Source organism: Camelus bactrianus, chromosome 16 (assembly GCF_048773025.1).
Source record: "Camelus bactrianus isolate YW-2024 breed Bactrian camel chromosome 16, ASM4877302v1, whole genome shotgun sequence".
NCBI lineage: Eukaryota > Metazoa > Chordata > Mammalia > Artiodactyla > Camelidae > Camelus > Camelus bactrianus.
Window position 1 is genome coordinate 41,293,368 of NC_133554.1, and position 17,248 is coordinate 41,310,615.

Sequence of the window (17,248 nt, forward strand, 5' to 3'; positions counted from 1 at the left end):
GTTTCCAACTATTTGTGTGTATGTTTGTGTGTGTGAGTGTGAATAATTTATTTATATCAGGATCTAAAATGAAGTTTGAACTGCAGTAGGTTGATAGTTCCTTTAAGTCTCTATGAATCTAGTTTCCTCCTCCATATCTTTTTTCCTCCCTTAGTGTTTATTTGTTGAAGAAACCAGGTCATTTGTCCTTTATTCTCATACACAGTTTCCCACAATCTGGATTTTGCTGATTGTATCTTTATAAAAGTGCAATGTGTCCTTGTCGTCTGTGTTTTCTGTAAGTTGGTATTGGTGTATTCTTTTGATGTGCTGCTGGATTCATCTTGCTAATATTTTATTTAGAATGTATGTATATTACAAAATAAAATTAGTTTTAGTATCTTGAGTGTGTTTTTTCTTAGGTTTTGGTATTAGGGTAATGCTAAATGATTAATAAGCCTTCCATTTTTCTATTTTCTTGAGTAATTTGGGTAATTTTGGAACGTAGTTAAATATCGCTAAATATCAGAGAGTTTTTATAGGGAATCTATATAATATTCAGGAACAGATAGTTTCAAGCTTATTTTGTTGAAGTAATATAACCTTGATATGAAAACCTGATAAAGGTGGCACAAACTGATCAATTGTATGTAAAAATCCAAAATGCAGCACTCAGACCATTTAAAGAATACATGATGATGAGGTTGGATTTGTTATTGCTTAAGTATTGCTCCAGACCATCTGCTTCTTTTAATCTCAAGTGGCACTGTGCTAATTCAGGCCCCCATCAGTTGTTCTGTGGTTCTCCCTGCCTCCAGGTATGTTCCCCCCAAATTCCTTCTTCATATTGCAGGTCTCTTTAAGATTCAAAAATGATGGTGACATTTGTGTTCAAGTGTGTATCGAGCAATAACTGTGGACCAGTTGCTGTGTTAAACACTGGAGGATTCTTGCTGTCGCTGAAAGTGCAGTCTAGTAGGAAAAATAGATAACATAATGAACATATAACTAAAATGTATAATACATATGAATAAGTAACCAAAAAAGGACATATAATCAACCTAAATATTAATAGTTATATGTTAATACGTATTAATTAAACCCAAAAGAGGTGATCTGAAGGAAAGAAATGATGGCTATAAAAAGGAGTACAACAGAAAACTGATCTAAACCAAAGAGTAAGGACATGTCTCTTGAAGATGAGATGTTTGAAATGGGAGACCATCACAGAGAGCTGCATGTTGAAAGGCCTTGTGGCAGGAGAGAGCATAACATACACCAGGACCAGAAAGGAAACAGATGGCTGGGAGCAGAGCACCACGGGGAGGTGGTGCGAGCTGAGCTGGGAAGGTTAGCAAGGCCAGATCACGCAGAGCTTGGAGGCCATGTGGAAAGAAAGATTCTTAAATTTTGACCCAAGATCCTTGGGAAGTTACTGAAAGGTTTTAATCAGAATTAAAAGTGGAAAGTACTGAAGTTCTTAGATTATAGTAATCACATAAAAAAAAAGAATCTACAGTCATATTAGTTTTCACTGGGAAAGGGTAATTGTTTAGATAAGTATATGTTCCTGCAAACAGATCATCTCTTGTGCCACATACTCTTATGTTTAATAATCTAAATTCTTATCATGTCTTTTTGCTCCTTGAAGATATGGTATGTAGTAAGGACACTGATTCTAATTAAGGAGCTGGATCGGAAATGAAAACCCTGCAATCATAAAAAGCCTTGATAATGATGCAGTGAAAGATTAAGGGAAATGCTTATGTAGGAATGGATATCATATATTTCTCAAGTTATTCAGTAATGAAAAACAGTTGACAAAGGGAAATAGTTTTATCACAGTGATTATTGGGGGAAAGCTTTTTAAGTAGCTTGTCATTTGAAGGGCTTCTGAATTTATTTTTCCTAACATGTTTCTGTTTCTCTGCCTTTGTAGGAGAGTGGTTATTTTGATGGAGTTAGAAGTTTTGAAATCAGCTGAAGCAGTTGGAGTAAAGATTGGCAATCCAGCGCCCTATAACGAAGGTAAAATGCTTTTTATAGGTTGTAGCACTCAGTTGAATACCTCTTTATAGATTTGGAATTCTACCTTTTGGATATAATTTGATTTGTTAATCTTACTAAAACGTGTTTTCAGGGGTCTAGGAATTAGGTTATTCTTTCAGGTTGGTTTTTTTTAAATACTGAAGAAATGGTAGTAAGACTCTGTAAAGGAAAAACCTCTCCTGTTTTTCTCTACAAACAACAGTCATACTTTTGGCTCTTCTGTGACCAGATGTATGGATTTTTTAACACCCCATGATAGGCAGTTCTTAAACTCTGGGACACTAGCTGGGTCTCCTACAATTCATTTAGTTTTGACGCTAGCTACTGGAGTTAGCGACAGATCCCCCAGGGTAAGGGCTCAGTCCCACGAGACTGCCTCCACCCCCTCACCCCCCTAGTCAGGTGCCAGTCAGAAGTCCAGATTGTTAACCTGTGCTTCTGACGAACTGCCTATAAACTGGAGGTTCCTACACCTCTCTCAGGTTTGATTAGGTTAATTTGCTAGAACAGCTCACAGAACTCAGAGAAAGTTTACTTACTAGATTACCAGTGTATTACAAAGGCTGTAAATCAGAAGCAGGAGATAGAAGGGCAAACCTAGGGCCAAGTGTGAGGAAAGGGGTGCAGGGCTTCCATGCCCTTGGGGCACGCGGTCTTCCCCAAACCCTGCCCTTTGGGGATTTTATGGAGATGCCCTTACTCTGGTGCGAGTGATTAAATTGATTAAATCACTGGCTGTTGTTGATTAGTTTGACCTCCAGCCTTCTCCCCTCCCCAGAGGTGGGGGAAGGAAGTTGAAAGTTCAGCTCTCTAATCCTGTGGTTGGTTCCTCTGGCAACCATCTTCCTCCTTAGGGGCTTTCCAGAATTCATCTCATTAACATGGGCATAGGTGTGGTTGCAATGGGCTTGTTATGAATAAGAAAAGATACCCTTATTTCTTCTATCACTTAGGAAACAAGAGTTTTAGGAGCTGTGTGCCAGGAACCATGGATGAAGACCAAGATACATGTATTTCTTATATCACAATATCACAAGCTCAGATGAGGAAAGGGAGAAAAATTGGAGAATGTAATAGAAAATTTACACTTTCAATACCACTTAAAATAGATTAAAAATAACAAATACCTAGAAATGATGTGAATGAGAAATGTGTTTTTACAAGATTATTCATATGCATGCTTTTGTTTTTATCATCATACTATTTTATTTTGGCAGGGGATGAGGGAGGTAATCAGGTTTATTTATTTAGAGGAGGTACTGGGGATTGAATCCAGGACCTCATGCATGCTAAGCATGCACTCTACCACATGAGCTACACCACTGGTACACTTTTGTTTTTAAAAAAAAATGTAAAGCATATAGTCTATACTCCTTTGATAGTACTCACCACGCTAGTAGTTTTTAGAATTATTTTTATATTTATTGCCAGATCCAGAGTAAACTCCGTGAAGGTACAGACCATATTTGTTCTATTCTTTGTTTTATCCCTGGTACCTAACTTTTAGTTGGCCCAAAATAAGTATTTGTTGAGTTGAATCAAATACATAACATTATTTAACAATGATTATCTTTTTTTTTTTATTGTGGTAAGACACATAAAATGTACCATCTTAACCATTTTTAACTGTACAGTTTAGTGGTATTAAATACACTCATAGTTGTATAAACATCACCACCATCCATCTCCTTAACTGTTTTCAACTCGTAAAACTGAAACTGTACCCATTAAATAATAACTGCCTATTCTCCGGGGCTCCTGACAACAACCGTTCTGCTTTCTGTTTGTACGATTTTGACTACTCCAAACATCTAAGTGGAATCACACAGTATTTGTCTTTTTGTGGCTGACTCATTTCACTTGGCATAATATCCTCAAGGTTCATTCATGTTGTAGTATGTGTCAGAATTTCCTTCCCTTTTATGGTTGAATAATAATCCTCTTCAATGTATATACCACATTTTTTCTTATCCCTTCATCCATCAATGGACACTTGGGTTGCTTCCACGTTTTGGCTGGTGTGAAAAGTGCTGCTATGAAGATATGTGTACAGACTTCTTTTCCAGACCGTGCTTTCAGTTCTTTTGGGTATACACCCAAAAGTGAGGTTCCTGGATGGTAACTCTATCTTTAACTGTTGAGGAACTGCCACATTGTTTTCCGTAGCAGCTGCACAGGGGCTCCAGTTTCTTCACATCCTTGCCAATGCTTGTTATCTTCTGTCTCTTAAATCATGTAGAAAACAAAACAAAACAAAAAATGGAGTTATAAACCATTGTTAAAGTAATACTAGTTTTTTGATAATTGCCCATTTATTTACCTTACCATTACTTATTTCTTAAATGTTTAGTAGTGTTTACCAGTGAAACTATCTGGGCCTGATACGTACACACACACACACACATTTTTTTTTTTTTAATGGGAAGGTTTTAAACTACAAACATAATTCCTGTAACAGATACGTACAGTGTCATTCAGACAATCTATTCTTGAGTGAGCTTTAGTAAATTATGTGTTGCAAGAAATTTGACCATGTCATTTAAGTTGAATTTATTGGCCTGATATCAAAGTAAATAGAATATATATTCCAATTAAAAGGCAGAAATTATCAGAGTGGATAAAACAAATATAGTTTCCCTTATTATCCTTCTAGTGTCTATAGAAACTTTGGTGATGTCACCTCTCTCATACCTGTTATTGGTGATTTGTGTCTCTTTTTTTCTAATCAGTCTGACTAGAGGTTTATCAATTTTATGGGCCTTTGCAAAGAACTGGCTTTTGGTTTCGTTGATTTTTGTCTTTTTATGTTTTCCATACTATTGGTTTTTGACCTTTAATATTTTCTTTTTTCTGTTTACTTTTGGTTTAATATGTTCTTGTTTCTTTGAGTAGATGTCAGCAATCGACGTTAATTTGAGATCTTTCTTCTTTCCTAAAATTAGAGGGATTTAGTGTTACAAAATTTACCCCTAAGCACTGCTTTAACAGTATCTAGCAAATTTTAATGTTATGTTTTAAGTTTTTTTCCATTCAAAATACTTTCTAATTTCCCTTTTAATTTTTCTTTGTTATTATGTTATTTTGAAATGTATTGGTTTTTAAATATTTAGAGATTTTCCAGAAGTCTTTCCGTTACTGATACCTTAATTTAGTTCTAGTGTGGTCAAATACCATACATTGTATGACTTAAATCCTGTTGATTGTGTTGTCCCAGATTATGCTCGCTCTTGGTAAATTCTGTGTATTTGAGAAGAATGCATATTCCATTGCTGGGCACAGTGTTCTATAAATGTCAGTTAGGTCAAGTTGGTTGATGGTGTGATTCAGATCTTCTATACCTGTACTGATTTTCTATTTATTTGTTCTATCAATTATTGAGAGAGGAATATTGAAATCTCTGGCTAGAATTGTGGTTTCTCTGTTTTCCCTTGCAGTTATATATTAGGTTTTACTTCGTGTATTTTGAAGCTCTGTTAAGTGCATAACCACTTAGAATTATGTTCTCTTTATGAACTGATTCCTTTATCTTTATGAAATGATTTTCTTTATTATTTCTTTATTATTCTTTATCTGGTGACATTCTGTGTTTTGAAATCTGCTTTCCCTGTTGTTAATATAGCCACTCCAGCTTTCTTTTAATTAGTGTTAGCTTGGTGTAAATAATTTTTCATCCTTTCACTTTTAATCTGTTTATGTCTTTATATTAAATGTGTATTTCTTGTAAGCAGTATATAGGTGAGTCTTGATTTTTTTAATCCAATTTGATCATTTCTACTTTTTAACTGGGATGTTTAGACCATTTACACTTAATATTGCTATTGATATGGGTAGGTTTAAATCCATTATCTTGCTGTTTATTTGTCCAATCTGGGTTTTTTGTTTGTTTTTTTTTTTTCCTTTTTCTTACCTGCCTTCTTTCAGACTGAAAATTTTTATGATTCCTTTTATCTCCTTTGTTGACTTATTAAGTATAGCCCTTTGTTTTGCTATTCTGGTGGTTGCTTTAAGGTTTGTAGTATGCACTTTAACTCATCAAGGTGACAGAGTGACATTATACTGCTTCACATGTAGTTTAAGAGTCTTACTTCCTTTTCTCCCCTCCCAGTCTTTGTACTATGGTTATCGTACATTTTACCTATTTTATAAACCACACAAAACATTGCTATTATTTGTGTTTAAATAGTTACCTTTTAAAGAGATTTATATAATAAGAAAAAAACCTTATATATAATTTACTCATGTAGTTACCATGTCTGGTGCTCTTTACTCCTCTGTCTAGACCCATATTTCCAACTGATGTCGTTTAGTATTTCTTGTAGCAAAGATCTGCAGGTGATGAATTCTTTCAGCCTCTGTATGTCTGAAAAACATTTTGCCTTTGGCTCTGAAAGACATTTTTGCTAGGCACAGAGTTCCAGGTAGACAGTTTTTCTCTTTTCAGTACTTCGAAGACGGCACCTTGCTTTCATTGTTACCCCAAGGGAACTCTGCTTTTGTCCTTATTTTTGTCCTCTGTTTTAAAATGACTTTTTGTCTAACCACTTTAAAAAATTTCTCATTATCATTAGTTTTGAACAGTTTGATTATAATGTACCTTGGTGTCATTTTCTTCTTTCTTTTGTTTGTTTGTATTAATGTTCATTGAGCTTTTTGGGTCTGTGTCTGTGTCATTTTCATCACATTTGGAACAATTTGGCCATTGTTTCTTCAGTCTCTCTCTCAGCCCTTGAGTCTCCACTTTCACATGTATGAGCCTGCTTGAAGTTGTCTCACGGCTCACTGATGCTGGGTTTTCATTGTTGTTGTTTATTCTTTTCCAGTGTTCCATTTGGGTAGTTCCTATGGCTGTTTTCAGGTTCACTAATCTTTTCTTCTGCCATGTCTGTCCCATCCAGTGTATTTTACTTCTCGGTTCATCTTAAGAAGCTCTGTTTGGCCTCTGTTGTAGCCTCTCTCTCTCTCTACGTGACTTGTAGAATGTGCAGAGTACAATAATAACTGTCTTAATGTCTTTGCTAATTCCAGCATCTGTGTCAGTTCTTGGTCGGGTTTAATCAGGTGATTTTTTTTTCCCCTTCCTCATTATCAAGTATATTTTTCTGCTTCTTTGTGTGCCTGGTAATCTTTGAATGAATGTCAGACATTGTGATTCCCACTTTGTTGAGTGCTGGAAACTTGTATGCTTGTAATTATTCTTGAGCTTTTTTCAGGGATACAGTTAACTTACTTGGAAGCAGTTTGATCTTCTAGGGTGTTGGCTTTTAAGGTTTGTTAGGTGGGATCAGAGAACAGCAGTTATTCTGGGTCTGGTTATTCCTAGCACGGGGGCAAGACCTGTCAGTATTCTACTCACTGCCCCGTGAATATGAGCTTTTCCGTTCTGGCTGTTAGAAACAGGTTCTATTTCTAGCATGTTGTAAGCACTGGACACTGTTCCTGCAAGTCCTCCCAGATGGTTCATTCTTTCCCTGGCCTCAGATAGTTTCCACACATGCATCAGTCAACCAGTACTCTGCTGACTACTTAAGCGAAGTCTCCACACACCTCTGGAGATGTCTCTCTGTGTAGCTTTTCTCTGGTCTTTGGTCCTGAGAATCTCTAGATGTCTTGATGTCCCAAGACTCCCAATCCCATCTCCTTAACTCAGGGGATCCTCCAGGCCTGCTTCCTGTGCCACAGCCTGGAAACTCTCAAGGCAGTAAGTAAGCTGATGCAGTCACACGCACATTGTTTCCTCTGTCTCTGGATCACTGTCCTTCCTTGCTTAGTGTCCAGTGTCCTGAGAATCATTTCTCTCATATATTTTGTTGCCTTTTTGGTTATTTAATATGGGATGGTAAACCTGGTTTCTGTTATTCCATCTTGTCCTGTACATAGTTTTAAAAGTCAAGTAGTTTTGCAAGTGTTATAAGTGTCTAAATTACATATTTAGAGAAATCTTACCTCCTGCCCCTGCCTCCTCCTGACCTGTTCCTACCCACTGCTGCCCTCTATAGTTAACCAGTTTTAGTGGTGTTTCTTCATGAAAATATAACCAAATACATAAATTACATATTCTCATTCATAATCCACTTTGCTTACACCAAAGGTAGGGCACTGTGTGCACTATCTTGTTTGTTTGTTTGTTTCTTTGTCTCTTTCTTTCTTTCTTTCTTTCTTTCTATTTTTTTAAATTTCAGCCTAGAGAGATTTTCGTATATACAGAGATCTTCCTCATCGTTTTTTTTAACAGTATAGTGTTCTGTTGTGTCGCTCTTCCATAATTTAACCAGCCCTTTATTGATTGGCACTTGGATGTTTCTGTGCTCTAGCTATTAAAATGGTGCTGCAACAAGTCACTTAATATACATGCAGGTATGAGGCAGAGGGGTTTGGTTGCCAGAATTGGATCAATGGATAAATGCTTCTGTGGTAGTTAGATATGCTTGGATCCCCTCCATAGGATATTATCATTTTGCATTCCCAGCAGCAGTACCTGAAAATACTGGTTTCTTTACAGCTATGCCAACAGAGTATGTTATTGCTATCTTTTGATTTTTTTTTTCCAATCTGATAGATGAAGACTCGCATCTCAGTATATTTAGTTTATATTCTGAGCAAAGTCAGCATCCTTTTAAATGCTTATGGGCTTTTTTATTCTCTGTGAACTGTTGTGTTGTCCATTTTTCTTTTGGGTTGTCTTTTTCTTCCTAATTTTTAAGAGTTCTTCAAAAAGTAGGAGAATTACTCCTTTGTCTCCTAGATGAGTTACAAGGTCTTTCTGACTTTGCTTATGGTGTTTTTTGCTATGCAGCAGTTTTCTTTTGTTCTCATGAAGTTAAATTTTCCAAATTTTTAAATGACTTTGGGGTCTTGAGCCATAGTTAGGTCTTCCTCCCTCCAGAGTTATAAAGGCGTTCACTCACATTTTATCCTAGTACTTGTACGATTTCATTGTTTGCATTGAAATCATCCAGCTGCTTCTCTTGTGCAGTTGTGATGTCTTGATTTGTGGTGTTTGGGGCTTCATTTTCACATAACTTGGAATTTGTGGGTTTTCTTTTTTCCCTAGTTTCACTAGAGACGCAGTCCGTATGTGGTATGTCTGTTTATGGGATTCATTCTTATCTCTCTGTATGATTTTTTAGGAGAAGTGGGAAGATTTGGGACTAGCATGGGACATCACCATGCTTCTTCCAGAAATGGAGCCTTCTAGATTTTAAGTTTTACCTATACCAAACATAATAATTTGGTGCTGTAACTTGGAAAGGGGAAGTCAGAACCTATTCAGGTAAAGCTGTAAAATATTAGATTGAAACATCACAGTTGTTTTGCAGTAGTAAAATTTTATTAAAATGAGCACATTGGTTATCTTACTCTCAGCTTCTAGGAAGGAGAGCCAAGACAAATCAGTACTTTACATCTCTGAAATCTTTGGATGCAGTAGGGGAGGTGAGGGAGCGAAGATTGTGCCCAACTCTATCACCTTTGGCCAGATTTTTTATGTTTTTTATGTTGTATTTAATTGAATGGTTGCTTTGGACATACTGTCTTTCAGGGACAAAAGCATTTGAGATAAAGGTGGAGATGAAAGGGTTGGAAGATAATTACTACTTGGGTTCAGAACTGTAGAAAACCCTCCTTTGTCTCAATATGAGTTCCACAAGCTCTTCCCTTTCTTCAGGGTCTGTTAAAGTGCAGATGAATGAGACGATATTTTGCTGTTTAAGATGATGTGCTATTTATTGAATTTCACTGTAACTGGATCAGTAACACTTTGTTACTTGGCCCATCATGAAAGTAGCTTTGTTACAGTGACTACTGCCTCATCGGGTGTATTTCACAAAAATGATTTCTGATTGTTTACTGGAAAGCAGAGAAACTGTTATTAGCGGGTAGAGAACTAAGGTTAGATTTGTATCCTCCTAGCACCTAACCCAGACCTGTGACATATCAGGTGACCAGTGAAATTAATTTACTAAATCCAGCCTAGAAATCGGCAGAGGAATTCCAAACTGCAATGAAATTGTTTTATGGTACTAGTACCACATCAAATAAAGATGTTTATAGGATTTTCAAAAGGTGAGAAATAAAATTTCAAACACAATTCATGTTTCATACAATAGTGGATTGGTTGGCTTTAAATCTCCTATATTTATCACTGTATATTTTTTGTCAATGTGTGTATTAGCTCTATGTACCTACACTATTTCTAACAATATTTTAGATTTAACTTTCTTGCATAATACTTAATTATTAGTATTACTCACTATTAAAAGATATTTGTTGAGATTTTTTTCAGCCTGATTCTGTCCATTTTCTGCCAACAAGAAATTGTAATTATTGGATTGACTCTTCCTTACATTCTTTGTGATTGTTGTTAAGAAGGTAATTGCTGGTAGAAATTGAGTTTTTTGTTATTCTGTGTGCTCCATTATCTGTTGGCTAATTTTTCTCACCTGGTGGCTTGTTTACTATTGTAATGATAATAAAATTGATAGATGTGAGTGCAAGTAACTTCAGGAGCTAGAGTCTGTTTTTAATATCCTGTGTCCCTCCTGGATCAGAGCCAGTGATAGGAAGCTAGCATACAGCAAAAGTCTTAAGAATTATTACCTTGATCTACCTTATTGGAATGGTTTGATTTGCAGCTGACATAAAACTGAAGATTATCAGAAGTTGAGTCTCTGATAATCTGAGTATTCCTGCTTTGGGGTATGATTTTAATTTTTAGAAAGATTATTATTTAGCTGTGTACTGATTTCTTTCAGGCCTTGTGGTCAGCGGCTGTGTTGCAGTGCATTCTACTGAAGGGCAGGTGTTGCTATTCAGAATGTACCAAGATTCTTGCCATCCTTTTGGTTTGGGATTGTCTCTTATCTCTCCAAATCAGGAATTAAGGATTGCTCTAATAAATGGATTAGTAGCTTTTCCTAACTACCAGATATTGTGGTTATTAGTTAGGTTCTATATAATTAGAGTTCTGGCTGCCAGAATTGGTTGCTTACAATTAAAAATTAACTAGATGGTGGTGAAGATGAATGGATCTGGTCAGACAAACCTGGGTTCAAGACTAGGTTCTGCCTCTTCCTAGCTGTGTGACTTTGGGTGAGTCACTTGCCCTCTTAAACCCACTTTTATCATCTGTTAAGTGGGTATAATAATACTATATACCATAGGGCTGAAGATTAAATGGAATAATGAACTTAACCTTGTACCTGGTGCATAGTAAGCATTCAGAAAATTGTAGCTCTTATTCTGTCTGTTACAGGACCTAATTGGAGTCTTGTTAAATATACTGTATTTCACTGAATCTAAAGATCTCATAAGACTGTACCATTATATCATGTACTAACAAAAAGAAATGATAACATGTTAATTGTAATCCATATATTAAAATATCAAAAAATGTTTATCTTGGAGTACGTAAATAGATAAGTTACATTTTAAAAAATTGGTAAAATACACGTAACATAAAATTTACCTCTTAATCATTTTTAAGTGTACCGTTCAGTAGCATTAAGTACATTCACATCATTTTGCAACCATCACCACTCTCTATCTCTAGAACTCTCTCATGGTCCAAAACTGAAACTCTGTACCCACTAAACAGTAACTCCCCCATTCCCTACTCCCACCAGTCCCTGGTAACCACGTCCCACTTTCTTTCTCTGTGAGTTTAACTACTGTAGATACCTCATAAAGGTTAGTTACATTTTAATAGAAATTAAATGTAAGAAATCACAAGATCCTGTGACCGCATCCTGTTTAGCAAGATACTTGAAGAAGCAGGTGTGGTAACGAGGAAGGGACTTTAGAGTTTTAGATGTTTGAGATGGTAGAAGAGAGGGAGGAACTCAGGTGAATTATTGCAGGGGTTTGTGTATATTTATGTTTCCATCTTTGAATGTTTAAATCTCTTGATTCTTTTGAATAGTATTTCAAGAAGCAGGTAAAAATAAGTTTGTTTTTTCCAACCACTTGGCCCCAATACTGTTTACTGAGCAACTCATCTTTCCCCTACTGATTTTTTTAAAAGTTCACAGTAGAATTGCAGGCATATTGTTAAAGAACAGTTCTCCCATGCAATCTCATGACACTGTAAATCCAGAGGTAATGGAAAAGCTGAAAAGTAAACACAAAAATTCATTGTTAGTCTTGGCTCTTTTTTCTATGTGAATAGGGCCTCCCAATTTTTCTCTCCATAGGAAGAACTAAAGAATACACAGTTCTATTTAACCCTTTTAATTTGATGGTAAATTTATTTTACTCTAATGGCACAGTTAACTCTCATTTAGTTGTACCAGTTAAGAGTAATATTGGCAGAGGGAAATGAAATCAGTGTGTAATATGCCCATTTGAGTTAGGGCCTTAGAAAACCCAGCAGGAACAAACCCAGTGATGGAAGAGACTAGGCAGCGCGCAGGGAGCTTTTCCAGCGGTGCTGACAGAATCTGTTCTTAGGGCACACTAGGAAGTTTTTCGAGTTGCACTTGTGTGCTTCAAGCACTCTTGGTTAGCAGCCCAGGTTAGGCTGACTTCTACTTTTAGTGCCAATCACAAAGGCAACATCAAATTCCAGAAATCTATTATTTGTTTTTAATTAGGTGTATTTTTGCAATTTTAACATTCTTCAGCTTTATAACCATTTGTAGAAAGGATAAGGGGCAAATAAATACTCTAATGGTGTGCATTTCTTATTTTCTGCATGAGGGACAGGTTCATTTCCCCTCCTTTCCTTTTAATCTTCCTGTCTCTCTGCCACACCTGCTTCTGAACCCCATTCCCATCTCTCCTGCTGTGACAGTTCACTAGCGCTCCTCGACTCCTAAGGCGTTTTCAACTCTTATTTTCCACCAACTGTCAGTTGCAAAATAAGGTTGCTTTGTTTGGGAAGGAAAGGGTAGAATCCTTTCTGAATGTCTCCTTCTCCTTTGAAGCAGGAGCACTTCAGAGACAATTGAACTGCTTTTAGGTTTTTGTTACCACCCAGCTTTTTCTTCTGTTAGATCCTGCCGAGAACACAGCTCTGTTGATAACATTGATTTGTTGCTATGGAAATAGTGGTAATGTCACAGATTCAGCCCAGTGACTACTTCAGGTTCATGCAGGAGAAATGGGCAAGGCTTTAGGGGAGAGCCTCATTAAAACTGAAAGCCATCAATTATAAGCAGGTGAAAGGTAAATGGAGCCAACGTTTTAGGTAATGAAAACAAAAGCAAACCCCTAGCACATTTCCCTGCGTGCATTTGAGTGCCCCAGCGTGAGTTCCAACCCATGAGAGTCTTTGACAAAATTACAAATTTACATTTACTCGGAGTATTCTGTGTGTCTTCTACTTAAGTTTAAATCTTTTAACCCAAATTATTTGCACTGAAATGTTTGATTTTCAGGACACGGACAGCAGCCAGTAGTCCCTTCTCCAGTCTCAGCGGCCCTTGCATCAACCAGCAGGCCCCAGCAACAGAATGGGAGCCCAGGAGTGGGTAAGGCTGCCACGTGAGGACACACGCTGGTTTGTGGGGCAGGCTTCTGATGGTGTTTTGAAATTTAATCTGGGACTAAAGGGAGTTTTCAAAAAGCCATTCATGACAGTTGCTTCTTGCAAAGAAAAATTCCAATTCTTATTGTAAAGTGTGTAATTGAAAAACATGATTAAAAGTAGTCTTTTAAAGATACTTAATACGCTTTTTTGTTCCCTAAAAATTAGAATGATACACTGTTCTCTTAATAGTTCATCTGGTAGTTTCTCGCTTACACCCTCTTGACTGTGAATTTACATACCTTTTAAATCCTCGCCTTTCAACTCTCGGATCTGCTTATTAAATTGGGCTTGTCTCTCTCTTGAGTTTACCATTTTAGGCTCTTGTGGGTATTTATTTTAGCTTGAAGACAGTCATTTATGTTGGTCATGGGCCCTGCTTCTCAGTCTGACGGATGAGAAATAGTTTCTTCTTTTTAACTTTCTCTGCAGCAGGTCCTGAGAGGCTGTAATGGAATCCTTGTGTTTACTTTCCGGTCTTTGCTTTAGGAACCTCTTCATGGGGGATGTCACCACTGAAAATTATGACTCGTAGAATTTGGTTGGAATTTGTTTTTAGAGTTCCTTTTTTCTGTCATAGCTTCACATGCACCACCTCCTCCCCTCCCCTCAACTAGTAGTTTCTATTTTTCAATGCTGAGTTTCTAAGAAAAGCAAGGTTAAGACGTCACTAATGTTTCTTTGAAACTTGCAGGACATACGACTTTTCCCCCATTTGTCTTTGATGTTTTTATCTACCTTGCAATAGCGAGCTATCTTCTGTTCATCTCCCTGAGTGGATCTATTTATACACAACTCTCAAATTATGTGCTGTTGAAGGGAGGGTGGAATAGATTATCTAAAATGGTAAATATTCTAAAAACCACTTCCTTAGGCTGAAATACAAATAGAATGTTATTCTTCTCCTCCCCCCCAGATTAATTTTTCCAGTTGTCTGTCTTTGGCTTATATTGAGATTTATTTTTAAAAAATCAGTTAATGTTCCCTAAACACACAGCTGGGTACTGAAAGGAGGAGGACTACAAGTGTGTCAAGGGGAAGCTGCCAGCATGAAAACTGGATGTGTTTTTTATATAGTTATGTATTTTATGCTAGGTATGTATGTACACACATGGACATTCTGCAGAGCACGTGTGCTTCCTGGCATCATCTTGAGGTCATTGTTACTGTTGTATGTGTAGTCATTTCTGGCCTCCCCAGTTAGAAGAGACAATTTTAAGATCTGTGACAGTTTATGTATATATTTTACTAAGTTCTGCAAGTACCTAGAATAGTGTGGTGCATGCTGTGGAAACTCAGTAAATAAATGGTGAATAATGGCAGATTTACATTTCTAGCCAGATGCCATTCTGAAGAAATGTTTTGATATAGAAGATAAGAAATCATTGGACTAAATTATCTTTTCTGAATCTGGAGGTTGAAGCTTTACAGAAGCAGCATGCATGTGGAGGAATTCATTTGCTTGTTACAGGCTTTACATAACTACATGGTCTTCCCAAATGCAAGGCAGCGGCTTAGGCTTAGGTGAAGGAGGCAAGAAGGGGTCACAGTAGCCAGCCCACCTACTTGTCTTGAACCGAGAACTGATTCTTACCCTTTGCTCCCAAGGAAACCCAGTCCGTAGACTTCATTCTAGACTTTCTAGTCCTGTAAGACCAGTTGCGATCTGGGAGTTTTCTGGGGGATATTTGTGGTAGGTACCTTTACCTTAGATGGTTCACCCTCTGTGTCCCTTAATTCCTAGCCTTTCCTTTTTGCTTTTTCTCTTCTGCAACCAGTGACTTGCTGTCAGGAAGGTTGACTTTCTTTCTCTGACCCATTATCTTGCCCATTGATACAGACGTTTGAGAGGGTTGACCTCCTAAATAACGGTGCCTTGTTTCCTTGCTGTTATTCTCTTGACTTCAGGGATCAGCAGGTACAATCTTGAATGTCTGTGTGCCCAGCCTTCATTTTAGATCGATCTCTAGCCTCCTGTTTCAGTCTCTGTTTGATCTCCAGCTTTCTAGATTATTTAAAAGGAAAAACTTTGCCTCTCATTTTTAGGATGTCACCAGTGACACCTCAGTGATTGAGAGCTATTACAAAACTTTCTGTAAAATTCAAGTAGAATAATGATTGTCCTTTGTGTTTGTTTTAAAGGTTCCACTGTACCTAAGGCTTATGGTGCCTCAAAGATATTTGGAAAAGCTGGAGGTACCAGCATAGTGAACAGCTCCGGGGGGACACAGTCCAAAGTGGTACCCATTGCCAGCCTCACCCCTTACCAGTCCAAGTGAGTTATCTCATGCAATAAGTTTAGAATGTACTTACAAAATATACAAGAGGTTATTATGGGCTCTTGAGTTACTTACATGTGAACTTCAGGGTTACCACACATAAAATAGGTCTCCTCCCTTTTTTTTCAGAGGGCGAGATTACAAATTGTGGCAATCTTTTACTCTCTTCTAATAAAATAATGGCAAAAAGGGCAATCTGCCATAGCCTGTGGAGTTTCATTCATTTTAAAAGAACTTGAAATTTAAAAGATTTAATGCTTAAAGAATCAATAGTCTTATGAGTAAAAATAAATATTTGTTCTGATTCAGAAGGCATTTCATCTTCCCATTATATAAGTAGATATTTTTAGTCTAAAAATTATTACTATGATTTAGTTGGCTAAAAGAATCCGTATGGTTTATATCAACCATATTAATATAACATGCACAGATATTTCTTTTATATGACTTCTTTCCATTAAAAATTAATTTTAGCAGTTGAAAATTAGTGAGTACTCTTTTCAGAATTCTTTCAAATATGTTTTTATTTATTCTTCAATTCTTTATGATATAGGTAAGATCTGTTCCTCTGTGAAGTTATAAGTAAGGTAACTAAGGTGCCCAGCACCTGCGCTCAGGATGGGCACCAGGACTGGCTGTCAAAGCTTGTGCGTCCTTTTTTAGGGCCTCTGTCTGAGGTCATACTGCTTGAGTGTATTTTCCTTTGGTGGCTTAACCAACACCATCTTCCATACCTTTGTATTTACATTCAGTGCATGTTAGAAATGAGACAGAAGTCTGACATCAGTTATATCAGTTCCCATAATTGAAAATAGTGGCAAAATATAATTGCTGGTATAACTGCATTTTCTAGCTTAAAACCTTTCATTAAGGGAATATTGTTGCCTTGGTGATGCTTTTTGGAGAAGGGAGAGCATTTATAAATTTACTTATTTGACAGGAGAATGAGTCAGTGTTAAATCACCTTGTGTGTTTTACTGTTTGCTTATTGTATAAGCTGTCAGACCTGGATGTTATTGTGGGATTTTAATTAGCAGGATTAAAATACAGCTTACATTGAATAAATGGAATATGCATAAGATAAGAAGGGCTACAGGAAGATGATAGGGATCCGTTCAGATCTTTCCCAAGTAAGACTCGAACACTAATATAATCTGTTTGGTTTTTAGGTGGACTATCTGTGCTCGTGTTACCAATAAAAGTCAGATCCGTACGTGGAGCAATTCCCGGGGGGAAGGGAAACTTTTCTCTATAGAACTCGTTGATGAAAGTGTGAGTATTTGTCACATGGGGGAAGAGGAGTAGTCGACTAAGAAACAGGGCTCATCTCTGTGCAGGCCTACGAGGTGAAAAGCAATAGTAGGCCAAGAAGAAACATGGTTCTTCTTGTTTTTCCTCTATTATAGTCTGTTGATGCTGC

The 17,248-nt window shown here is 37.0% G+C and overlaps 1 protein-coding gene across 2 annotated transcripts in view; it reads left to right on the forward strand.

Annotated features, from left to right (window-relative positions):
• RPA1 (replication protein A1) overlaps positions 1 to 17,248 on the forward strand; it is a 46,731-nt gene that overhangs the window by 14,966 nt on the left and 14,517 nt on the right. For both annotated transcript variants that reach the window (XM_045518985.2, XM_010958192.3), the window contains exons 5-8: positions 1,919 to 2,007; positions 13,401 to 13,493; positions 15,692 to 15,824; positions 16,998 to 17,100. In XM_045518985.2, the coding sequence (XP_045374941.2) occupies positions 1,919 to 2,007; positions 13,401 to 13,493; positions 15,692 to 15,824; positions 16,998 to 17,100 (418 nt within the window). The remainder of the gene's footprint in view (positions 1 to 1,918; positions 2,008 to 13,400; positions 13,494 to 15,691; positions 15,825 to 16,997; positions 17,101 to 17,248) is intronic.